The following is a 26,676-nucleotide window of genomic DNA, read 5'->3' as shown; positions in this document are numbered from 1 at the left end:
AGCTAGTGGGAAGCAGCCGCATAGCACAGGGAGATCAGCTCGGTTCTCTCTGACCACCTGGAGGGGTGGGATAGGGAGGGTGGGAGGGAGACGCAAAAGGGAGGGGATATGGGAACATATGTATATGTATAACTGATTAAATTTGTAAAATAAAAAAAAAAGGAAAGAAAAAAAAAAAAACTGCAAGCAGTTTACTCAATGAGTTTACATCGACTCTGAGGAACGCAGGGATCTCTCTTTCCTGGCAGGAGGATGAACTCCTTAGTTTTGTGAACCATCTGTCCTGGTTCCATTCTCCTTCTCCCAAGAATCCAAGCTAAAGCCATCTTTCCTGGCACCCTTGGACTAATAAGAAATCCTTCCTGACTTGACATCCTGCCTTTGAAATCTTACCTTTAAAAGGGAGAGTTTATAGACTCTGGATCTCTAAGCTCTCTGGCTCTGATTCCATAAAAATATCTTTACCAGTGAGAAATGTCTGTTTAACACAAGGAAGCCTATAGGTATTGAATGAAATTTCCCTTTTAATGAACAAGATTTCTGGAAGTAAAATGAATGCACTTGGTGGAGGGATGAATTTCAAAAAAAATTTTTCAAAATATGAAATATGCCACTAGGAGTCACTGTTGACATACAGTTTCATTCCAGTGTACCTTCAGTATGTATATTTCCCCTTGAGGGAAACATTTTTTAAATCAAAAGATATAAGAAAAATTAGGGGGTACAGTGTTTTGTATGTCAATACAAGTTCTGAAAAGAATATTAAAGGGGCATCCATCTTACACAGTAGTAGGATGAATAAAGGTATCTATTACCTATGAATGAAAGTATTAAATATTGAACATGATTTGAGAGTGAAAAATGGTAGATAGCAATTGGTAAAAAAAAAAAAAAAAAAAAGTGACTTTCAGGGGCTTCCCTGGTGGTGCAGTGATTGAGAGTCCGCCTGCCGATGCAGGGGACGCGGGTTCATGCCCCGGTCCGGGAAGATCCCACATGCCGCTGAGCGGCTGGGCCCGTGAGCCATGGCCACTGAGCCTGCGCGTCCGGAGCCTGTGCTCCGCAACGGGAGAGGCCACAACAGTGAGAGGCCTGCGTACCGCCAAAAAAAAAAAGTGACTTTCACTCTTTTTTTATTTCACCTCAGCCATATGCAACCTCTGAGAGTTGTGCTGCTTTGAAAAGAAATTCTGGAAATTTCTTTTCCCTTTAAATACTGCTGCCTTCTCCTTTAAAACTCTAGCATGCTTGTGTCTTTTTAAATAGAAACTGAGTTTATACAAGACTTAACAAATTATAGAACAGAAATAAGATTCAAATACATCCAAGATAAGTCTCATTGCTCCTTTTATTTTAATAGCTGAAGAGATTAGAATTTCCAAGCAGCTATACCAATCCATGAATGTTTAGAAAGAAGCATGAACTCATTCCTAATACACTGAGTAGCCATGTTTATTCTAATGCTCTTACATCTTCAGGCTTGAGCTTTCAGAGTAGATACTACCAGGTAAAAATATAGTTCTCAATCTAGGAACCCCAGATAGAGTTTGGAGAATCTCTTTTTCTTTATTATATATTTTTTAAAGCTACCAAAGTAACACAAGACCATTGCTCCCCAGCCTTACTGACGGGAGGTATTTAGGTGGATCCAGCCTAGAAAAAGATGGAGAGAGCCTGGGTACAATCCCTTCTCAGCCTCCCCATTGGTCTGAATGCTTCTTAGTGGTAGAAATGGGTCAGAAAAGAGAGGGAACAGCTCTAGAACTCTGAGCTTTGACTATTTACTGATCAGGTCCCATAGGACTGATTTTCTAAGAAAAAACTTAAAGGAATAGCAAAGTTCCCATAGCTGGTGTCCCATAGCAGTGTTTTTCAATCTGTGGGTCAAAACTCATTAATGGGTCATAAAATCAATTTGAGGGGTCTTAACCAGCATAGTATTTTATTAATGAAATAGGACAGAAAGGAGTGGAATAAAAAATACCAGAATGGATCACATTTTATTTCAGTGGTTGTACATGTACTTTACTGGGTCATTATATCAATATAAATTGTGTTTCTTATGAAGGGTCATCTTCAGAAGAGCTTGGAAGTCACTTTCTTATAGCACTTTGTCTGTCCCCGTCTGGTTGCTGAGCCACTTAATGACAGCTCATGTCTCATCCTCCTTACTAGCCTGCAAACTTCTTGAAGTGGGACTAATGTCCAAATTACTTTTCCTTGGCCACAGTGATTTCCTTAATACCGTGTACACGGTGGGTGCTTAGTAAACCTGTTTAATATTCGCTTCTTATTTATTTTGCTTTCAAGTTATAAATATATACTTTTCAAAATTGTCAAGTACTATTTGTAATTGTTTTGTTCAGCTAATATCAATCTTTACATGTAGGCTGGGGTTCATACAAGCATTGCCTTTTTACCATCTTTTCCTTATTTTTGGAACTGTGGCCCAAACATAGAGGAACTGAGGCCCAAACATAGACTTCCAAACACAGAGGAAGTCACTGAAAATGGGTTCCGCTGAGGCTATTATGCAGATCTGAACTTCTGTTTTTCAAAGAGCTCTCTCAGCTGCTGCTCCGAAGTGGCTTCTTTCTGCTGCATAAGCTCGGCTGTTCCTTTGGTCACTCCCCAGGCATCCGGCTTTGACATAGAAGGGTTGTACGGCCTGCCTGAGGCTATCCGAAGATTCTCCCAGTATTCCTTCCTGGCCCTGGGGGAACAAAACACACAGCAGGAGACTCCTCCCTGAGCTTCCGTCTCTAGGTTGCAGAGCTAAGACACCTCTGTAGAGCTGTCTTTGGGCTCTTGAGGGTGTGTCCATTGAAACACATTTATCTTTTTTTTCAGAATCTGTAGGTCTAAAGTTACTTTGAATTTCTTCTTCTTACATACACATAGGTTCAAAAGCTAAGAGTTTAGAATAGGGACATTTTCTATCCAAATTACCCTACCTCTCCATCCTCACTTTCTGGCACTCTACTTCCTGAGCCAGCTGAGCCCACATTTGCTGTTCTCCCCAAAGCCAGTGTTGCTTCTGCACCTCTCACCCTGAGGATCCCGCCCCAGCCTCCTTTCTATTTCCCTTGTCTCCTAGTTCAGGCCTCACCATGTTTGGTATCTTCCAGCAGAGATTTCCTCACAGGTTTCCCTGTCTCCAGGCTACTAAAACTTGCAAATTTAACTTTGTCTCGGACCACTTGAGACCCGCCAGGCTCCTCATTGCCCTGGGATGAGGTCATCTCAACCTCGTGAGCATGAACAGAGGCCACCTCCTGTTCCTGACCTGTGTCTTTACCAAATTCTGAATCCAATATTGTCAAACTTCTAGTTTCTCAGCACCTTGTTCTCTTGCCACTCTCAGTGCTTCCCTCTAGGCTGTTCTCCCGGCTGGCAACCTAATTCGTCCTTCAAAGTTCAGCTCTGGTGTTAGCTCTATAAGAAATTCTTCACCAACCTTCCCACCTTTCCCCCTGTGGGCCATTAGTACAGACTCCACAGCACCTGTGCACATCTTCATCCTTAACTTACCATACCAGTTTGAACTTAGCTGTTTATTTCTCTGCCTACTAGACTGTTACCTCCTTGGGGACAGGCCTGTGCCTTGTCCAGCGTGCTCCCTCAGCAACCACAACGGTGTCTGACATAGTTGTGCTCAACTAATGTTCACTAAACAGAGGGAAACTGCTCCCTCTGCTTGGGGTGCATCCTCCACCCCCTTCTTTATCCCGTGGAAGCCTACTCAGCTCTTCAAAATCCAGCCCCAAAGTCCCTTCTTCTAAATTATCTATTAGGTAGAGATAGTTATTCTCTTCTCTTCATTATTACTTTTTTATCCATGCCTCTACTCAGGCTGTTAACTACCGTATAATATATCAGCTTTCTTCTCCATTTTCCCCAGCAGACTGTGAGATTCTCTTAGCCAGGGACCACAGCCTTTCATTTCTATATTCCTAGTGCCCTGCACATAGCCTGATGTGAACTCTGTTTGTTTATTGTTCCTCTTCCCCACTGGAATGTAAACTTTGTGGGTAAAGACATTTTTTATCTCATTCACCACTGTCTTCCCAGCTCTAAGGTTCGTGCTTGGCACAGAACAGGCAATAAATATTTGCTGTACTTAAATCCTAACAACTGATTCACTGTTAGTGTCCACCACATGGATGGTGCTTTCCTAGAGTGTGAAATCACATTTCGTTGCAACTTACACTATTTATATTCTATATTCTTAAAGCTTTCCCCAAAAATCACTCCATAAAGCTACGTTATAAACATCTCTATGAGAGAATTTAAAGAGGATAACTGATTCTTTACCATTACACAGCAAATAGGCTGCACTTTTTGTAATGACCTCATTTGGACATATTCATAATCTAAATGAGTTTGGTTTGGCAAATACAGTTTAAGGTTCTTACCTTGCTCTAATCCAGGGTTTGGTGTGCATGTCCAAACCACTTCCCCAGCTGCCATGTTTTTCTGAAGCTGGTGGCAAAAATCCCCTTTCCGGGGCCAGCTCCTCTGCAATGGCCCTGATGTGGTAGGGCTCAAATCCACAGCACCCGCCTATGTACCTGACCCCAAGGTTGTAGGCCTCTCTGGCGTATTTTTGAATATCCCATCTGGTTGCAACTCTGGGTTCCAGTCCTGTAATAAATGACACTCTGCTTAAATTTTTAAAAAATATTCAAAACAAACAGCTATAATAAATGTGTAATTTTCAATAAATGAGTTAGATAAATTGTCAATATTTAGTTCCTAACTCTTAAAAACTATTAGCTATTTTGCATTGACGTATCCAATTTTAAATACTGTGACAGCCGGACTTCAAGATGATTCCCAATGATCTCTGCCCTCTGATGTTCTCACCCTTGTGTGGACCCTCCTGTATTATATCAGGTTGGTCTGTGAGACCAATAGAATATGGCAGAAGGGATGGTTTGTGACTTCTGAGGCTAGGTCCTAAGAGACGTTATGTTTTCTGCCTTGTTCTCTCCTGGAACGTTCAGCCCAGCTGCCGTGTTGTGAGAACACTCAGATACCACAGTGGAAAGGCCCATGAGCCAAGGAGCTGAGGCCTCCAGTCAACAGACAGAAAAAAACTGACCCTGACTCCCAACAGCCAACTGAGAGAGCCTGCAAGTAGATCCCCCAGCTCCCATCAGGCCTTCAGATGACTATAACCCTTGCTAGAGTCTGGACTGCAACGTATTAAGAGACTCTGAGCTAAGCTGCTCCCAAATTCATGACCCACAGCAACCTGAGCTATAATAAATATTTGTTGTTTAAAGCCACTAAATTTTGTAATAATTTGTTCTACAGCAATAAATACCACAAATGCTTTGCCGTTCTTCTTCCGTGGTTCTTCTAGACTGATTATTTTCCAGGGTCCCTCTAGAATATGGGGTAAGGACCTTAGAATGAAATAGGAGGCTGGCCAGGCTCTGGCCCTGCTCACCCGTGACTTGATTCTCCAGGTAGACTCACCCCCACTTCCCACACATGCTTTATCCCTCTTCCCAGACTGCAAGTATTCCCTCCACTTCATCTGCTTGGTCTCTTCATTCAAATCTGTTACACAGTAAGCCAATGATGGTAACTTCCCTCTGCCCCCCAAACTCAGATATTGCTAGAATGTCTGAGCAACATTCAGAATAGGAGAAAAGTATCTCGGCGATAACCTGGTCTAAACTACTTATTTTTTCTGATGAGAAAATTAAGATCTGGGAGAACTAAGAAATTTTGCTAAGGTTCTGCAACTTAGCAACAGAGCTGGAACCAGAAATGGCATCTTTGCTGATCCTACCCAGGAGGGTGTCCTTTTTGCCAACTTCAGGTATGACGAATTGGTTGTCTACCTAGGTGTTGACTCACCTGTGATTTTACATTTAAGTTCAGAGGTCTTTTTTGCTTGCCGGTCCTGTCTTTTCCTAATGTCTAATTTAAAAGTTGTTGGGTTGCAAGGAGAGAAGCTGGGGGCAAGATATGAGGAGATATGCAGCCATTACTTTACATGATAAAGCTCTATGGCTAGAGATTTCTTTAGAATTTGTCAAACATAAAGACCCTGAGATGATTTATAAAACGTCTGTCTTACCGAAGGGGAATTCTGGCAGGTCGATAAATCCCTGTTTGCCGCAGTCGGGAGTGTGGAAGGCTAAGGGCTGACTCATCAGGTGGGCTTTCAGTCCCGCGGCCTCCAAGCCTTCTTTCATGAGCTTCACTGTTTGTAAGCTAGTTGTGAAGTCAAAATGGCAGTTCACGCCAACGATGGAAGCTCCTGCAAGTGGGAAGAACATTTGAGCTTTAGGGATTCACCAGGTACCAGTGGGCCCAACTCTCCTCTCACTCGGGGAGCTTTTATTTGGAACGGTGAATTGGAAATAAGGCACTGGGTCCCTGCAAACTTATCCTACCCTTGGGCAAGAATGATTAGTAACAGGCAGCAAGCGCTTTCTGCGAACAGTGCTTTGAAGAGTCAGATATAATTGAAGTGTCGTTTATGCACACTTGGCTGTCCATCATTTTTTGAAAAATATAATCATTATTAGAGGTTTTTTTAACTACAAATTTTAGTAGTCATTTAAAAAAATCATTATTGGAGTGTTCTTTAACTTCAAATTTTAGTAGCCATTTTTTCAATCTTTGACATTATATTTGCAAAGCATGATACTTTTTCACGACTCCCAGCTGCCCCATGGCACCTGTGGTTACGACTCATCTGAGGAATAAATCAGTGTTTCCTTTTATCAGGCCAATTTAATAATATTATTAAGTTTCTTGGGCATAACAGCAGGGTGTAATTTAGGAAACGGTTTTTCCGAAACTTTCAAACAAGTGAAATCATATAATATGTGTCCTTTCCTGACTGGCTTACTTCACTTAGTACAATGTTTTCAAGGTTCATCTTTGTTGAAGCATGTGTCAGAATTTCATTCCTTTTTATGGTTGAATTATATTCCATTGCATGTACGTACCACATTTTGCTTGTCCATTCATTAGTTGGACACTTGGGTTGTCCTCCAAAAAGGACTTTTTTGATGAACACATGGCCTAGGATTTTGTAGCTGGGATATAGAGATGCCAAGAACAAGGAAAGGAAAGATTCACTCTGGCCGCAATGAGAGCAGCACCAACATCCAGATTCCAGGAGCAGCAGAGCTGACGCTACGCGCTGTGACCCGCAGTGTTCAGTGGCAGGCAGCTTAGCGGTCCTCACTGGCCTGGGCCTGCAGTTCACTCTTCATTTTTGTTCCAGTCTGGCCTCACTCCCCGTCATTCCTCTGAATCAGGTTTTGTTAAGGGCACCGATGACCTCAATCTTGCCAAATCTAGTAGTCGCTTCTCTCTTCTCATCTTACTCAACGTCTCGGCCGCATTCAACCTTGTGGCACTCTCTCCTTCATCAATACTCCCCTTCTCTTGGCTTCTGAGAACTTCCCCCACTCTCTGAGTGTAGCCCCTACCTCCCTGGCTGCTTTTTTTTTGAGTGTTACGTGCTGACCCCTCCTCAAGGCTAAACCTTTGAGTCCTGCAGTGTCCCAGGATCCCACTGAGCCATCTTCTCTTCTGCATCTACACTTCCTTTTCAGCCCCAGGCTCTCAATACCATCTATATCCAGACCTCTCCCAAGCTTCTCTCTCTAACCCTGACCTTTCCACTGGGTTCCAGACTGGTATATTCAACAGCTTTCTGAACAGGGTCACTTGGATCTTGACTACCTTTTTCTCTTTCTTTCTTTCCCTTTCTTTTCCTCCCTCCCTCCCTCCCTTCCTCCCTCCCTTCCTTCCTTCCTTCTTTCCGCCCTTCCTGGTGTTCTGGAGCCACAGTTTCTCTTTCCTTGCTAGATATCATTACATTAATGAAGTAATCATATTTTGGCTATTTATTGGATGTCTATTAGGTATAAAGGTCCTTGTAAGGGGTTTTAGAGAAATATAAATGAAGGACACCAAAGATTTTTAAATTTAGCACAGGGCTTCCCAAGGTTTGCTCTATGAAAACAAGGTTTTATGATCAATTAAACTGGGCAGTTGTTATTTACTGTAGTCCCTTCTTGGAGACTGCCAGTATACACGAACACGTCAAGGCCTCTGAGAAGTTCTGCAGCCAAGAGGCTGCTTAACTTGGCTTAACACAGCATTTTCTATCTGTGTGTAACTCCAGAACCCTATTAACAGTCTCACAGATTAGAAAATGTCATCTGAGGATACTCTAAATGTGCGACACAGCTGCTGAGAGGATGAAGTGATTATTTGGGGTAGGGATGACTATGTAAGGGCACATGGAAGTTGAACTAACATTGGAAGATGGACTAGATTTGTGAGATGGATATTGACTAAGGACCTATCATGTGCTGGGTGCTGTGCTGGGCACACGGTACTCAGTGCTGAGCCAAGCAGACGTAGTCTCTGCCCTCTGGGATTTTACAATCAAGTGAGAGAGCCACACATTCAAGACATAAACTAATGAGATAACTGGGGAGTTCTGTGAAGGATATAAACAGGGTACAGTGAGGTCAAGCACTGTGGCCACTCACTCTGAACAGACTGGCAGGGGAAAGAGTAGATGCAGGCGAAGAATCCCTGCCAAGTAACAGTTGGGATGATGAGGGCCTCCTCTGATCTTTTTGAAACATATTAATTTGGTTTCTCCCCCCAGTTTTAATATGTATAATAAAAAATTAGGATTCTACAATGTCATTCCTAAACCTAAATAATTATTATTAGTGACAAGTATGAAGTGACTTTCATGAAATATTAAGAGTTGGATAAAGATGAGAAATTAGGGCTTCCCTGGTGGTACAGTGGTTGAGAGTCCGCCTGCCGATGCAGGGGACACGGGTTCGTGCCCCAGTCCGGGAAGATCCCACATGCCGCGGAGCGGCTGGGCCCGTGAGCCATGGCCGCTGAGCCTGCGCGTCCGGAGCCTGTGCTCCGCAACGGGAGAGGCCACAACAGTGAGAGGCCTGCGTACCGCCAAAGAAAAAAAAAAAAAAAGATAAGAAATTAAACAATTAGCCAATCAAAATCTCTGTTCCACAGAGTGAGTCAGACTCTTCCACGGACACTGTGTTATTTCTCAGGTTGAAAATGAGGCAGCTTTGAAAACAGTCTGTGAATTTTCCCTAATTGAAATGAGACCCAATATTAGGAATGGAAATTATATAAAAAGATAAATTAGGTGCTCAGTGTCTTGTGTCAAAGGATTTTTAAATTTATTATACCAATTACAAAAAGTAAAGCATACCAGTAATTTATGAGAATGGAAAAACTTTGGCAAAGAGGGCAACTGACTTAAAACTTATTAATGTCTAAAGACCTCAACTTTAGATAATTTAAAATAAAACATAATTTTTCCTAATGTTCCTTTCAATTTACTAAAATTCTTCTCATTTCCAGGTGTTAAACCTTCAGTGTAGGTCTAATTGCCCATTTCAAAAGGCTGGTATGTGTGTGTACGTATTTTTTTAACATTTTTTTCTCTTTGGGACTCAATAATGATATTATAGATATTCCTAAGAAAGTAAATTAATGGTTTTCCTGTAACAAAAGTAGTATATAGTGATTCATAGATGGACCTGCATTTGTATGTCATTTAAAAGACACACTAGGGGCTTCCCTGGTGACTCAGTGGTTGAGGATCTGCCTGCCAATGCAGGGGACACGGGTTCGAGCCCTGGTCCGGGAAGATCCCACATGCCGCGGAGCAACTAGGCCCGTGGGCCGCAACTACTGAGCCTGTGCGTCTGGAGCCTGTGCTCCACAACAAGAGAGGCTGCAATAGTGAGAGACCCGCGCACTGCGATGAAGAGTGGCCCTGCTCGCCGCAACTAGAGAAAGCCCTCGCACAGAAACGAAGACCCAACACAGCCAAAAGTAAATATAAAAATAAATAAATAAAAATTTAAAAAAAGACACACTAATTGCAAACTGGTCAGAACGCATCATCACCTGCTTTAACCAGGCGCACTGCACACTCGCCAGGGGCCACGCCGTGCAAATCTCCCTCTGGGCCGATGCACATGGTTGCTGCCACTGGTTTCCCAGATGCTTTCAAGGCTTCAACTGCCCATACAGCCTCTTCAACGTGTTCAAAATACTGAAATAAGTTAAAGTCAAGATACTTTTAATCTTGTTTCTTCCCAAATAGTTTGAAAACTTATCCTACTGTGTATTAACTTAATTATCCTCAGATGGGTGTTTTTCAGACTCTGAGTTGTGACCCATTAACATTTTTAAAACAGAATAGAATGGTGATTTCAGCGACTTACAGTCCACAGGTTTGAAGAACACTATGTTACATTAACTGAATTACATTTAGTTGAAGCCCTACATTGGAAAAACATTTCAAAACTAAATATTACAGCTACTAGTCATGACTGGTACCTAACCCCACATGGTCCTCGTGAGAGTAAAAGGCAGAGAAAATGTCCTAAGTGTACTCGTCTCATCTTAGATCGTATATGTTTACCTCTGCGATCAAAAAGTCCACGTTCTTCTTCATGAAGACCTCTAACTGTTGCTGGAAGACTTTTTTGACTTCAGTTTCCCTCTTGCAGCTAAGGTACGAAGGTGTCTGGCTTACGCCTCCTGCCACCAAGGCGTCTCCCTCATCAGCCACTTGCCGGGCAATATCACAAGCAGCTTCATTGACTTTCTGCCCCTAAAATGGATGAATTTATGATACATCCTCATTTTCATGTGAAACTGAAGCAAAATTGTTATTCAAATGTCCAAATCTCAATTGTATGTTACAATAGTGATGTTACTCCAGAAAACGACCGTGATGGAGTAGTTCAATGCTTTATGGAGTTGAGCAATTTGCAGTAACAACACTGCCAATAACAGTGATTAAAAAAAAAAATCTAATGATAGTATTTAGGATATTACATTATACCAAAGATCTGTGAGAGGGTAAAAGTCTTTACATAAAAGGATCTGGTATCTTCCAGTGCTTAAGCTGCACTTAGAAGAATACCTAGCAAATAGTGGTGATGATGATAATGGTTTGCTTTTATGATTAATAAGAATAAAATTCAATTTAAATTACTACAGAATTCATAACTTTTTGTCATTATATATTTTCTCAACAGATACATGTATCACAAGTAAGGTCTTTTCTAATTATTTAGACAACATAAATTGATGCTTGTCCTCAAAAAACCCCAGTACTATAGATCAAACAGACTCATGTAATTTTAGACTTCCTTTTTCATTTTAGAGATGAAGAAATTGCTGATTTGATGGGATAAGTAAATGGTTTGCCCAACATCACACAGTTGATTGTAGCTGAGCCTGGAAGATTCTAGGTTCACTGACTCCTGGCACATATGACCTTTCTCCTATACTGTGTCACATTTAAAAATTGTAAAGATGTAAGAGTTTCGGACTTCCCTGGTGGTCAGTGGTTAAGAATCTGCCTGCCAATGCAGGGGACACGGGTTCGAGCCCTGGTCCGGGAAGATCCCACATGCCGTAGAGCAACTAAGCCCACGACCCACAACTACTGAGCCTGCGTGTCACAACTACTGAAGTCCGCACGCCTAGAGCCCGCGCTCCTCAACAAAGAGAAGCCACCGCAATGAGAAGCCCGTGCACTGCAACAAAGAGTAGCCCAGGCTCGCCGCCACTAGAGAAAGCCCGCGGACAGCAACGAAAACCCAACACGGCCAAAAATTAAATAAATAAATAAATAAATAAAATTTATTTTTTAAAAAGATGTAAGAGTTTGTAAGGATACTCATTCAGCAACTTAATCAAGAGACTGAGAGAATCATTAATAGTTAAATACTTCTTTGATCTGCTTCATTAAATGCCTTTCTGTTAATTTGAGGGATGCTAGCTAAAACCTAAGAATATTATTTATACATATCTTGTTTCTGTATTGTTTAAAACAAAACAGAACTCTAAAGAGGCTCCACACTTTTCTCTATGAGAGCTTTGGTAATGACACGTGTGTCTACTGTTTCCTTCTAAGAGTGCCACGTATGGTGTTACTCACGGATATTTTCTCTGCAACATAGTTTCCCCTGTTCTCCAGCTTGTCTTCACTGGCGTAGAAGGTGAAGGTCTGCATGACATTTGATCCAGCTCTGAGGAATTCTCGATGAAGCTGGCGAACTGGGAGATTGAATGAGGGAAATGTATTCATTGTTAACAGTTTATTAGTCTGTGATGCTTTCAAAAGGCTCTCAGATAAACAACTATGAAAATATCTATTTAAATTCCTGGTTGCCTGGCATTTGCTCATCCTGGGGGCAAAAGAGAGGTGGATCTGGAGTCTCTTGCCAGGAGGAAGAGATTATCTCTGCCATGGATGTGGGGTGAAGGGAAGAGGGAGGTCCCACAGAGGAGGAATCATCTCAGTGCTTTTGCCAGGCAGAGAAGATGGGGAAGGGCATTCCCTATAGAGGGGACAGCCCAAGCAAAGACAAGGAGGCAAGAAAAGTCTTGGCATTTGGGGGAGTGACAAGCAGTCTGGGTGGCCGGAGTTGAGGATATGCTGAAGTGGTGGGAGATGCACTTGGAAAGGTGGGCTGTCAGAGTGTAAAACAGTTCAGCACATCATCCCAAGGAGTCTAGGCGCCAGACCACAGGTATCAGTGTTTTTGTTTTTTTTATTTATTTTATTTATGTATTTTTGGCTGCATTGGGTCTTTGTTGCTGCACGCACGGGCTTTCTCTAGTTGCGGCAATCGGGCAACTCTTCGCCGTGGTGCACAGGCTTCTCACTGCAGTGGCTTCTCTTGTTGCAGAGCACGGGCTCTAGGCGCGCAGGCTTCAGTAGTTGCGGCATGTGGGCTCAGTAGTTATGGCTCACAGGCTCTAGAGCACAGGCTCAGTAGTTGTGGTGCACGGGCTTAGTTGCTCCACGGCATGTGGGATCCTCCCGGATCAGGGATCAAACCCGTGTCCCCTGCATTGGCAGGTGGATTCTCAACCACTGCGTCACCAGGGAAGCCCAACTCAGTGTTTTTGAAAGATAATTCTGGTAGTAGAGTGGAATAAGTGTTGGAGAAATGTTCGCAATCTAGGTTCGTGGGTGAATACCATGTGGCGAAGCGTTCATTGGCTGGAGGAAATATGGTGGGAGGTTTCTTTTTTTTTTTTTCCCATATAATCAAATGTATACAATTTAAAGAGTTATCCTTTGCTCTAAAATAGTGGTCCTAAACCTTGGTTGCCCATTAGGTATCCTGCAAGCTTTTCAAAAATTATAAATGTTAGTGTCAAATCCACATATATTCTAATTTAATTGGTTTGGGGTAAGGCACAAGCAATTTTTTAAAAAGTTTTCTGATTCTTATTTTCAGTTTTGTTGAGAATCACCATTCTAAGAGAGCAGGAGAATGTTTCTTTTATAAAATGATATTGAGACTTGGATGGTGTTTTGTTTTTGTCAGGAGAAATGACTGGACAGAGTAAGAAATCAACAGTCGTATATCAAACCCTAAAATTTATTTTGAAATTTCAGAGACCTATAAAATCTGCAGGTCTGGGAACAACTACATTAGACACTAGGAAATTATTAGGACACTGGTGTTCTTAGCCCTTCAGAGGCTAAGACTGGAGATTAGTCTGGCATCTTTGCAACCCAGATGCCTAGTAGAGTGCCAAGAACATAAGAAGCTCAGTTTTTGTTTATAAATGGACAAAAAGGTGAGGCCAAAAAAGCTTTTGAATTTCAGAGAATGGATTTCTAAGCTTGAAGCCAAATCTCTGCTTTTAAAATCATGGAACCTTTCGTTCTCAGTGGGAACTTAAAAGCATGCCTAAATTAGGGGGTTTCGAAGTTGTTTTAATTAGCAGCAGAATCGACTGAAAAACCTTATATACAGTCAATCAGATAAACACAGAGTGCTGAGGTTGGAGCAAGGGAGAAGGGACTACAGACTTGGTATCTGGGACAGAATGGTTTATGAATAAGAAGTCCACCCAGCTGGCCCTTTGATGGATTTCCAGAGGCTGTAAAAAAAAAAAAGCAAAAACCCTGGCATGGTGTGCAAATTGTTTACATGTATGTACATTGTATAGTGCTCAGAGGGTCTATAATCTTTTATCAGATTTTTTCAGAGGGCAGTGAATCAGAAAGGTGAAGACAACTTTTCACTCTTAATAGATTTGATTATTCCATCATGCTTCTTAAAAATGCCATGCTTCTCAAAGTGTGACCCTACTAGACTCGCTTGGGGACAATTAAAAATTCAGATTCCTCAAACCCCTCCAGACCCAGGGAAACTGAATTCATCGCCAGATTCAAAGCTGATTCCACTGAGTGCAAGAACCACAACTTTTGGCATAAATCTTAGTAGGAGAGTTAGTCTGGTAATTTCTGAATATCCTTTCAATTTCTATTTTCTGTTTCCTCTCATCATAAAACTATGAGTCTTCATCCTCTAACCAACAACAGGGTATGACTAGTTCCCATGACAACGATACAACTTATGCTAATTAATTATATTCATTTTATGGCTTTACACTCTGCATTATACTAGTTTTATTTTAGCATCATAGAAACTAAATATTACCAACTTATGTGTGTGTGTGTGTATATATGTATAAAACATATGACCCAGACATATATGTACAGAATATAGATATTACCTTGTACACTTACTTGAGAAATGCAAGTCTTTGAAATTCCACAGCAAACTCTAAAAGGTCAAAAAAAATTTGCAGTATTTCTTCAGTGGGATAATAAATTTGCAGTAAAATCATTTGGCAGCAAAATGTCACCTGAACTAATGTGAGGATATTTATAATTGTATCCTATTTAGTGTGGGTAGTCATATATTTTGATGCAAAAAGAGTATTAATGTGTTTGTGGGGCGTAGGGGAGCACTTCAGACCCTAATAAGAGAGTTATGCAATATGTAGCATATGTAATATATTAACTTTCTAAAATTCCCACAAATTCTGGATTCTAAGACGCATTTGGCCCCAAAAGGGCTTGGATAAGGAATTGCAAACTTGTAGCATAACCTTCCCTTTCTTACTGCCTCCAGCACTAAAAAGTCAAGTCCAGGCACCAGTCCTACAAAAGTGTTTTGGGTGCCATCCAGTCTACAGGGAAACTTTTCAGGGTCTATATGAATTCTAGTTATTACCCAGTCAAAATTAGAAAAGCACCTGCAAAAACAAATTCATTTGCATAAAGTAGCATGACAATGACCACCGCTCTCATTTAGAGCATGAATATTTTAAACACATTTCACTGCCCCCCACCCCAGGAAAGGTTATAAAGACATCCAAGGTCGTATGAAATGGTTCTTTGAAGATAAGTTATGAGCAGATTTGTCTTTTCTGATGCATCCTGTAGTCCACTGTGGTTGACAGAGTTTGAACTAGGCACTGGCAGAGTTGAATATAGGGGATATCAGTCTGTAGCAGAAAGGATTAAATCTAATGACTCAGTATCATGGAGTTTTCATTAATTCTTGAAAAGCAAGGAGCTCCCAGAAGAAAAAGTAGAGCAAGTGCTCAATACATTTAAATAAGCTCAAATTATTCAAGACACAAATGGCCAAGAGATCAAATGTACTGTTTCTGCATTAATAAAATCAAAGAAAATTGGTATCAGAGCAGTTTCTCTTGAGCTCCTCTAATGTGTGACTTTAAAAAAGTAAACGTGACTAACAAAATTGAAATTTGCAGTTTAAACAACAGTCTTATTTTGTTTCCATGGCAGAGTTTGGGCAAAGGTAGTTTATCGTTAATGTCAGTTTGGCCCAAGAAATATTTCATTCTGAGTTTAACCCAGCAAGCAGACCTTAAGAAACAAACCATAGATATATTAGAAATCCTCACTCTCAGGTCTTAATTATGCCATTGTGTTCGTTACATCCCTTCAACACAATGCTTCTGAAAGTGGGGTTTACCTTGCCATCATTTGGAGACAAGTATTATAAATATGCAGGTTCCTGGACCCATCACAAACCTAATGAAACCAAATCTATAAGTGGGGCCTGGGAATTTATTATTTTTAACAAACTCTGCTGGTGAAACTAAAATTTGAGAACTCTTGTTGTTTTAGCTTCCAAAGCTTACTAATTGCATTTTTTTTAAGGGTAGAACACAGTATTATTTCTACGTTTATTTGGAAATATAAAAGTTGCGTACATTTGCTAGGTTTCATAGTGTGACTATGGCTCTTTTACTTTGGATACTTTTTAGGGACAGTGTGATTTGAACACATTTCTGTACTTCTCTAGCAGTAATAGATTAATACAACCAAGAACATTACCAAGAGAGGAAGCAACTCACTCAAGTTAATAACAATAGCGAATAGTTGTAGTATTTAACATGAGCCAGGCACTCTTTTGAACACTGCACATATAATTTATTTAATCCTCATAACAACTTTATGAGGTAGATGTCAATATTATCTCGGTGTTCTTAGCTAAGTAATTTCCCCAAGGCCACACAGCCTAGTGGCTGTGTCAGGATCGGATCCAGTTTGTCTGGATCCAGAGTCTGTACTGGATCTCAAAGCTGTACTGTCTCTCAGTTTATGTTCTTGGTTAACTTCCATCCTTCATCACTGAGTTTATTGGAATATGCTCTTCTTTAACATAAAAAACATCTGTTTATTATCTTATACAATATTCACAAGAACTCTGGTTTCCTCTGAAAGATTTAAATTCTTTCAAAGTGTTGGTTACTGATGGCTCCTGGCTGAGACCCTTCCTAGGAAGTGCCCTAGGCCAAAGGGCACTCCTTTGCTAAGGATTAAGCCCTCTCCTGGAGGAGGGGAGGGCTGACAGCTTGTGTGGAGGGCTTGGTCTGTTAGTAGGGGGAAAACACAAAGACCTAGCCACCTTGCCTCAATTTGGGACAACTCTGAGGGGCCTGTGCAATTCCAGAGCTCCCTGAGAGATTGGCTGGGGTCTCTGTTACAACTCTTCACAGCTTAGTTCCAGTTCCTCCCTTTCCCCAGTCCTGCTTCCCTCACTCCCTTAGTTCACTCCGAAGAGTAGAACTCTTGAGCACAACTCTCTACTTCATAATGTGTTTTCTGAGTGGTCTGACCTGCAAGAGTTGAAGCCAGAACTAGTCATGGGAAAGAACTCTGAAGGCATCATTTGAGAGTCAGATCTCCTTCTGACTAGCTAGTAATGAGCACCCACACATCACATGTGATGGCGCTCCCAGCATGCTCTAGGGATACAACTATTAAAACTTCAACCTGTAGTGAATTAGGATGAGATACCCTTGGAGGGGAATGCACTAGCTGGTACACTATCTCAGATGTTTGAGAGGTTCAGGGGAAGTAGTAACTATAGGGACTCCAGAACTAGATGGCTATTGTTGGGTACCACCAAAGTACTGGAGAAAGACAATGAAAGGCTACAGGTGAGTCATCACCGATTTCAGGCAATGTGTGAAAGTCTGAGGATCTTCTGGGTGGTATGTAAAGAGACTCAGTTCCTGTTGCTAGAGAACAGAAAAACTGAGGCTCTGGCCCAGGACTAAATTACATAGGGAGCAGAGTTCTCAACTGGGAAAGCATTTTATTGCCAAAAGTTAGGGTCTGGTTAGGAAGAAATGGGACCCTCAGATCTGGAATAAAGACATATGGGTGGATTAACCCATCAGCCTTGAAAACCTACGTCCCTCAGAAGTCCATGGGCCTGCAAAAGTGGCCCATTCCTCCCTCTTAAAGATTAAATCTTCGCTATTACATAAGGATCATACAGAGGCCTTAAGAGACAGCATTTATCCCCTTCAGATTGCACCCTACCTCCCCTCCTATCCATAAAAGATTTGTGGTAAAAAAAGTAAAGTGAGAATAAGGTTTGTGGGTGCAGGTGCAGGTTAGGTAGGTAGTTGAACAGGGTGGCGCTAGTATACAATGAATTTGACTAGTTGGCAGATACATAATGGAAGAGGGCTTATCTGCAAGATGGTGATTGATGCTGTATCATGCAACTTACAGTGGGTTAAGGAGGGAAGGTGGACTTGTGGGGGAGAATGGCTAAAACACACTAAAATGGTAGAGCCAGAGTCATGATGAGATTGAAGAATAGGAGTACTAGAGAAAGTGAGCAGAAAAGATAGGAGGGGGTGGTCAGAGAATGTGGTATTTGTCCTTGAGATTTCAGAGGTGGACAGCTATTGGCGATGGTGAGGTCTAGGAGAGGGTTGCTAAGGTGGGAATGGAGGAAAAGTTTGCTGGAGATGAGGAGGAGGTCAAGGCACTAACAGGAAGAGTGCTGGATGGATCACATGTATGGATGTTGAAGTCAACTAGAGTGTTGAAGAAGGGAGGGGCAGAGAAAGGCAGTGAGCCAGGTTCTAGACTCATCTAGAGTGAGGATCAGTGAACAAGAAGTAGATATAGATGACAGCAACAGGCCATTGGTACTTACCCAACAGGCAAACCTGTACTTACGTACCTAGTACAGTGCCCAGCAGGCAATAATAAATATTTGGATACCATGGCATGAATGTATCTGTTTGATGGCATGCTTCTAGACGTGGGTCAACATAGTGGTCTTTTATGAGAGCTTAGAATATAGCTGTGCACCAACCTGCTTCTGGGTGTTCCACAGCAGCTTCTGGGGTCCAGGGCCCTGCCTTCACATAGCCCCTCTTCTCCAGTGCAAAGACAAAACCTCCATCTCCAATCATGACCTCTCCAGAGTTTAACCGTTCTAGGATGCCCTAAAATTACAGAAGAGGAGGAAGAAAAGTTGTTACTTGAATTTTTAAGACAATTTTCTACCTTTAGAACTTTTGCTATCATATTCTTGAGAAGTATGATTTCTTTAGATTTCTCGGAAAATATCTATTTTATACAGAAATTTGTGACTACAATGAGAATCACCAGAATGCTAATATATTGAAAGTTTGTGTGTCCATGTGTATGTGACAGGGATGGGGTCTTTCCAAACACATTAAAGAGTATTTGAAGAATATTGTGGGAGGACATTATGTTTGAATAAATATCTTCAGGGGGATTAAATGAAAAGGTTTTGTTGTAAAGCCTCAAATAAATACCTAAGCACACCTTCTTAAAATGGTGATTGTTAGTCTTTCTTCTTATTCTATTAATAAACTAAAGAGAGGATTATATTTTATAAAGAAGTTGAAGTGGCATACAATGCTATTAAGGCATTTTGAGACTGAAAATTCAAAAGATGTTTGGTGAAGACAGAAGGAAGGAGATACTACCACAAAGATGGCCAAATCAATTAAAAACTTCTGTCTCTGGCATTAAAATTCAGTTTCCATAATAGCGGCTGCATTATGCTGTCCAGGAAGTTATGAGTATGCACAGCCTGCTCTCTACAAGTGAGAGAACAGGAAAGACACAGGTAAATAAAATATTTGTAAACTAATTTCTAATCCAACCTCCATACCTATTCCATTTACAGTACTATGCAATAATTACCCTGGTGTTAATAAAGAAATTTTGAACTTAATATTTTTAAAGGGCTTTGTGACTTAGAAAGTAATTTTCTAGTGTAACTTTTTTTTTAATTTCAAAAACTCATAGCCTTTAAAAATAAAAGGTACCCTAATTCAAGTTAGGTCACTCTGATTTTACAAATCAAGAATTAAGGTCCAGAGTCTCTGAGTAATTTATACACGGTCTTCCAGGTGCACCCTACCTCCCCTCCTATCCATAAAAGATTTGTGGTAAAAAAAGTAAAGTGAGAATAAGGTTTGTGGGTGCAGGTGCAGGTTAGGTAGGTAGTTGAACAGGGTGGCGCTAGTATACAATGAATTTGACTAGTTGGCAGATACATAATGGAAGAGGGCTTATCTGCAAGATGGTGATTGATGCTGTATCATGCAACTTACAGTGGGTTAAGGAGGGAAGGTGGACTTGTGGGGGAGGATGGCTAAAACACACTAAAATGGTAGAGCCAGAGTCATGATGAGATTGAAGAATAGGAGTACTAGAGAAAGTGAGCAGAAATCAGGGCCTCCTGATTCTTTTATCCTTAAATGGTATCTAGATTTGATTTTAAATGGGGGTGGGGAGTGTGAGATAGCCCTGAAAAGGCCATGTAAAGTAATAACTTGGAATGTACTTACCTGTTGTGTTCCATTTATTACTAATAATGGTTGACAAAACAAATGCTGATATAACAAGGGTTACAAATTCTGTGAGAGACATTCGTAGGCTTTTCTATCTTGGGTCCTCACCAACTTCTGCCTCTCTCTCCCACACCATTTTGACAACTGGTGCTCGGAGAAAAGAAACATCTGACATTTCTACCTTAAAGCAGTAAAATAGGAGGACTATGCTATACACTCTTGAATAGCCCTTCCATATAGAAAAAATGTCAAGTGTACAAGTCCATGAGATAACAAATACAAAAATATAGAATTGATCACATGTAATTTTGAAGTCCAAATACCTGTCATGATTACAATGTGTCTAAATGTCACATTTTAGATTGACACATATACACTAATATGTATAAAACAGATAACTAATAAGAACCAGCTGTATAAAAAAATAAAATAAAATTCCAAAAAAAAGTCACATTTTAAAACTACAACTTTGATTGTTATGACCCAATTAACAGGAAAAATAGATATATTGCTAGTCGGTGCAGTTATATAAAAACATGAACAACAGGGGGCTTCCCTGGTGGCGCAGTGGTTGAGAGTCCGCCTGCCGATGCAGGGGACACGGGTTCGTGCCCCGGTCCGGGAAGATCCCACATGCCGCGGAGCGACTAGGCCCGTGAGCCATGGCCGCTGACTAAGCGTCCGGAGCCTGTGCTCCGCAATGGGAGAGGCCATAACAGTGAGAGGCCCGCGTACCGCAAAAAAACAAAACAAAACAAACAAACAAAAAAAACATGAACAACAGTCAAATAAATGAGATATGACTGGCTACTAATTTTCATTTGGGTGAAATAATTCATGATATTTTGTTCAGTCACCTAGCAACTCTCATTGGACTCTTGTGTGTGTTTTCAAACTTTAGTAGCACAACACTTAAATGCACAGCATAGCTAAGAATCTGATATTTGGTGGCAGTGGCTAGTGGTGATTCAGTTACCATGCTGTACATTAGTTTATTGAACAATTACATCAAGAAGAACACTCTCTTAGATTCTACTGCATTTTTAAATTACCTGAACTTCAGACTTTCTTGTTCCTAAGCTAAGTGGCTTTTTTTTTTAATGGAATGTGCTATGAGAAAATGCTCAAGATATTGTTTGTGAAAAAGTGTTGCAAAGCAGTATGTGTAATATCAGACTTTTTGTTTAAAAAGTACATATTTGCCTAGACAATAAACTAGCAGAATATACATCAAAATGTAGTAGACACTGTTCTTAGTGTTTTTCCTAGTTGTTTACAATGAACATGTGTTAGTTTTGTAACATATGTTTTAATTTTAATCAGAAGTATAGAAGTATTGTCCATATTTTAACAGTGACATAGGCATGGAAACAAGGTTACCAAAGAAACTTTTTTTTTTCTTCCCATCTTATATCCATCTGTTGCTAAAATAATCCTTTAAAATATTTTATTTTGTGAGTTTGAGTCTGGGGGAGTGGATTAGGATTTATGGCAACGTAAATCGGGCCAAACCAAAAAAAAAATTTTAATCTCTATGGGAATCATCCTTTCCAGCCTGCATCAGCTATTCCTTTAGTAGATATATGGATTGGCAAAATTCTCCACCTAACTGAACAGGTGACAGCCTATAATCGATTGCCATCTCAGCATCTTAAATCCTGGGACTGCATGGCATTTAAAAAATTTAATTGAATTAATGTTTTTCCTTGTGTGGAGGTCTTTTTAATTTGAGGCGGGGTCATCCCTTTAGAAACTAGGTACAGCCCATTTCTAAAGGGATGGCTGGCAATGAATTTGGGAGGTGGACCTGCCCCCACAGTCCTTACAGCTGCAGGAGTACAGTTGGCCTGGCCCTGTCTCCTTCGCTGCCATTCCCTGGGCCTCTGTCTGCCAGGCATGGAGTTGGGTGCTTTGACACCCAAGGGGCAAGCATATTCCCTACTCCCTCCGTCCTTCTCTTCCCACTCCTAACCATAGTCCTACTCTCAGTGCATCCATCCATTCATCCATCCATCCATCTATCCATCTCTGCCCCCCGTACCGCCCCCCCCCCCCCGACAGTAACTAGACGAAGGCCCACATTCTGGACTGAAACACTCGTCCCCAGGGAAGGGCGGGCTTGTTACTGGGTTTTTATTTTTTATTTTTTATTTTTTTTCTTTTTGCGGTATGCGGGCCTCTCACTGTTGTGGCCTCTCCCGTTGCGGAGCACAGGCTCCGGACGCGCAGGCCCAGCGGCCATGGCTCACGGGCCCAGCCGCTCCGCGGCATATGGGATCCTCCCAGACCGGGGCATGAACCCGTATCCCCTGCATCGGCAGGCGGACTCTCAACCACTGCGCCACCAGGGAGGCCCGGGTTTTTATTTTTTAAACTTATTAACAGCCCTTCCTCAATATCTTACGGCCATTGTGCTTAATTTTTCTGAAACTGTCTTTTCCAGGCCCGCACGGTGCCCTGTTCTGTGATCGCTGAAACCAAACTGCGGGATGAAAACTTACATCATCCAAACAACGCCAGAGCCTTAGGGCTGCGGCGGGAACCCTGCAAGGTAGGGGCGCTGAGACCCTAGGCGCCTGTGAGGGCGCGGGCGGGAAACGGTGGGAGCCCGGGCGCGCGCCTCCCTGCCCTGCATGCGCGGGGCGTCAAGGGGCGAGCGCGGTGGCACGGGCACAGACCCCAGAGGAGCCCGGGGGACGCAGCAGGGCGACCCCGAGCCCCACCGCCGTGGCAGAGGGAAGTCGCACCTGTGGGTCTAGGAGCCGCATCTTGGGGGAGTGCTCTGGTCTTGGGGTGCGGGACTCAGAAGAGATTGGGAGTCTCAGCGCTTTGGGGGCGCTCTGGAGTTGGGGGTCACATAGTTCTAGAGGGCGCTCTGGTCAGGGGGGCAGGAGTGGGGACTCAGGCGCCTTGGGGTCCTGCAGCAGAAGTCCTGGGGGGCCTTCTGGTCACAGTCAGGCTCTAAGGGCTCCTCTGCGCTCCCCGCGGCTGAGATGCGATGCGGGGCTGGTTTGTGGATCGAAACTCAGAGCTTTGGCCGGGATGGACAGCGCCCCTGGTTCCCCTGCAGACTCACCTTTTTGGCCTTTTTGCCCCCAACTGGTGTCATCTTCGTGGTGTTCCGGACGGACGGTACTTAACACGGATAAGGACCGGCGAGGCGAGCGTTTCCCCCTGCGAAGCCCGGAGCTGCACGGCGGCAGCAGCCGGGCTCTTTATACCCGCTGCTCCCGCGGGGTGGGTTTCCCCACCCCCGGTGCGATCCAACGCGGGCCTCGGGCGGGGAACACGCCCACCAGCCCTTGGTCCCGGCCTGTCGCTGCTTGGGAACCTGCGTGCGGAGGAGGTGATTGAGATTGTTCTGCCCAAATGGGTGAAACCATCCAGAAGTAAAATAATAATAATAATAATAATAATAATAATAATAATAATAATAATAATAATGCTGCCACTCGCTCAGTTTTCAGACCTACCTGTGCCCGGCCCTTCTTTTCCCCTCGCGGGTCCCCGACCCTGATTTCTCCCTTGCCTGGGATCGTGTATCATTACTTCCTTAAGTCGCTAGGCCAGACCCCTAAGAATTCCATCCAATGCCCAAATATTTGTCAAAGGCCGAGGATACAAGATTATTGAATGAGGAGGCTTGCAGTTCTTGGAAGAACTTCAGCCTAAAGTGTGACCTCCTGTGTGATATAGACCCAGTGGATATGTATCCAAACAAAATATGACATTTACAGAAGGGTCCGATACTGACCCTGCATTAGTGTGTGTGTGTGTGTGTGTGTGTGTGTGTGTGTTCAAAGTGAACTTTGCCCTTATATCCAAACATGCCTTACAGTTTCTAATAATATCTTTGCAATATTTAACAAGGACAAACACTTAACGTTTATATATGACAGTGGAAATGTACTTTAGAGACTTCAAAATTCAGCGTGAAAACTGTGTATAAAAACGAATAGGCAAAAAAAAAAAAAACGAATAGGCATTAGAGAAACTGGAGGAAAATAGAAATGTTAATAGTAGTTATCTGTTGATGGTAAAGTTAGGTCTTGCTTTTATTTTATTCATTATGCTTTACTGTATTTTCCAAACTTTCTTTACAGTGAGAACACATTGACTTTTTAAATTTTTTAAATTTAATATATTTATTTTTTATACAGCAGGTTCTTATTAGTTATCCATTTTATACATATTAGTGTATATATGTCAATCCCAGTCTCCCAATTCATCCCACCACCACCCCCAGGACACATTGACTTTAAAATAATGAAAACATTACTTTAGAAAAATGTACAACGTGAGAGTAAATAGCCTAGAGAACAACTAAAAAGTCTGAAGTAGAGTTCAGAAGCTTTTACCCAAATACGTAAAAGCACACAAGGAAATTTTGTATGTAGAACAATAACCTCTATTTCAACAAATGCAAAGAAGGAAATTACTGTAGCAAGTGATGAATTAATACAAATTTAGTTGCTAAAATTAGGTGCACTTGAGATAAAACTGAGAAAGTAGAAAAGTCCTTTTGCTTCAGGTAATTGTCAAGTTTAAATGGAAAAAAGGGAAGGATGATGGATGCATATATTGTAATGCAAATGATCTATTATTTCACCTGTCCGGCAAGAATGAGGCATGAGGTAATGTAGGCATCCTTCACAGTGCCTAGATTTTCGACCATGAAAACATTGGAGTATATGAGTAGGTAACAGTTCAGTTATTTAATGCGTCAACTACATATATTATTGATATTAACCAGGTGAGTATGGGTGAGACGAGCAGGTTCAGGCTGAGTATAGCTAGGGCTGCAGAGAGCAGTTGCGGTGGTGGGTACTAGTCGCTAGGGGGCAGTATCAGGGCTTGACAGTAAAAAACTGAAAACAGCTGTTCTCAATTTCACAGTTCGTCCACTTTCAGCAAAACTCAGGAGAGATTTTAAACTAGCAACATTTAATTTAAAAATGAATTGGCGAATTTTTCGTAGATAATATAGACACATGGCAAAAATGTTAAAGTCTTTCCCCAGCTGCTATTCCCAGGTCAAGTTCTCCCTGGAGATAGCCACTGTTACCTGTTAACTATTCTTCCAGAACTCTGTGCCTGTGTGAGTGTATACATGTATAGATAAGGATTTGTATTTAAATGTAGGGAATTTATTTAGTCACTTATCCACCTCCACCTTTTCTGAAATGATTAATAGGCAGCTGTTGAAATAATTTTGTTTTTCTTCAGCTTCTCAGTTTGTTCTACCTCCACTCCCCACGCCAATGGGGTCCATTAAAAAAATTCATGCACCTACTATTTCCGTAATAGCTAATAATATCCACAGCTCACTGAGTGCTTACTATGTGCCAGGCACTACATTAAGCCTTTTACATATGCAATATTATTTACTCCTCACAGTTCTGTGAGGTAGACACCCCCTCTTTGTCCTCAAGAACCATGAACTCAGGGAGATATAGAAGAGTTATCAGAGTGATCTCTGAAGGCCCTGTGCCCCATTTCCAAAGTACAAAGTACTAAGGTGGCTTGGATGCCACCTGGGGAGTGAGTTCTGTAGTAACTGTTCTTGGGAGGCTGTCCATGTTCTCTGTTCTCTGCTAGAGCAATGAGGTGAGGAAGGTCATATAGCATGGAAGTCTTTGACCTCCTACGTAGACATTTGGGGTCAAAAATATATCCTGAAGGGAAAGAGGAGGGTTAGAGCTGGAGGTCCACTCCCTCAGTTTTATAACCTCAAAAAGAGAGGTTATGGTTCCATCTCCAGCTAGTGCTTTGCTCCACTTATAGCCTTATTTATTTATTTATCTATCTATCTATCTATTTATTTATTTATTTATTATTTATTTATTATTGATTGATTGATTGATTGATTGATTGATTGATTTTGTGGTATGCAGGCCTCTCACTATTGTGGCCTCTCCCGTTATGGAGCACAGGCTCCGGACACGCAGGCTCAGAGACCATGACTCACGGGCCCAGCCGCTCCACGGCATGTGGGATCTTCCTGGACCGGGGCACGAACCCATGTCCCCTGCATCGGCAGGCGGACTCTCAACCACTGCGCCACCAGGGAAGCCCTATAGCCCTATTTATTAATTCAACAGACATTTAAGGCCCATGCATACAATGATTCAAGCACCATGCTTGTTGCTGGAGATAAAGGATATTTCCTCCATTTTCCCAAAAGGGGGAAATAGATTCCATCTCATGTAAGAGTTAAAATGTCCCCTTTGGGCTTCCCTGGTGGCGCAGTGGTTGAGAGTCCGCCTGCCGATGCAGGGGATGTGGGTTTGTGCCCTGGTCCGGGAGGATCCCACATGCCGCGGAGCGGCTGGGCCCGTGAGCCATGGCCGCTGGGCCTGTGCATCCAGAGCCTGTGCTCCGCAACGGGAGAGGCCACAGCAGTGAGAGGCCCGCGTGCTGAAAAAAAAAAAAAAATGTCCCCTTTATCAATATGCAGATGAAAAAAAATGTCAGGACTTTTCATTTTCCATTTCAACTGGGATCATCTTTAAAATGAAAGTGGCTTTTCATAGATCTCTTTAGACTAAAAATGTTTTATTTAGCCTCTAAACTGTTGAACATGTTTTATGTTTTAACGTCATGTAGAACAGTGTTTGCAAACTGGTAGCA

At 42.0% G+C, this 26,676-nt stretch overlaps 1 protein-coding gene across 1 annotated transcript; it reads right to left on the bottom strand.

Annotated features, from left to right (window-relative positions):
* Positions 1 to 2,529: 2,529 nt before the first annotated feature.
* On the bottom strand, positions 2,530 to 23,155 carry BHMT (betaine--homocysteine S-methyltransferase). The gene is made up of 8 exons (XM_060091783.1): positions 23,123 to 23,155; positions 18,531 to 18,663; positions 12,002 to 12,120; positions 10,472 to 10,663; positions 9,952 to 10,099; positions 6,095 to 6,277; positions 4,416 to 4,644; positions 2,530 to 2,713 (listed from the first exon to the last, which is right to left on the bottom strand). Exons 1-8 carry the CDS (start codon positions 23,153 to 23,155, stop codon positions 2,530 to 2,532), a joined length of 1,221 nt encoding a protein of 406 aa, XP_059947766.1.
* Between the last annotated feature and the right edge of the window lie 3,521 nt (positions 23,156 to 26,676).

This window comes from Mesoplodon densirostris, chromosome 3 (genome assembly GCF_025265405.1).
Source record: "Mesoplodon densirostris isolate mMesDen1 chromosome 3, mMesDen1 primary haplotype, whole genome shotgun sequence".
Classification (NCBI taxonomy): domain Eukaryota; kingdom Metazoa; phylum Chordata; class Mammalia; order Artiodactyla; family Ziphiidae; genus Mesoplodon; species Mesoplodon densirostris.
The sequence above is the reverse complement of the archived record's forward strand: the minus strand, read 5'-3'. Positions and strand labels throughout refer to the sequence as shown.

Excerpts from the sequence above, each read along its gene's own strand:
- BHMT (XM_060091783.1), bottom strand. The coding sequence starts at position 23,155 with ATGACACCAGTTGGGGGCAAAAAGGCCAAAAAG. Across the intron at positions 10,664-12,001 it reads ATGTTGCAGAGAAAATATCC|GGGCAGAAAGTCAATGAAGC; the intron begins GTGAGTAACACC and ends CATCCATTTTAG. Across the intron at positions 2,714-4,415 it reads AAACCCTGGATTAGAGCAAG|GGCCAGGAAGGAATACTGGG; the intron begins GTAAGAACCTTA and ends TTGTTCCCCCAG.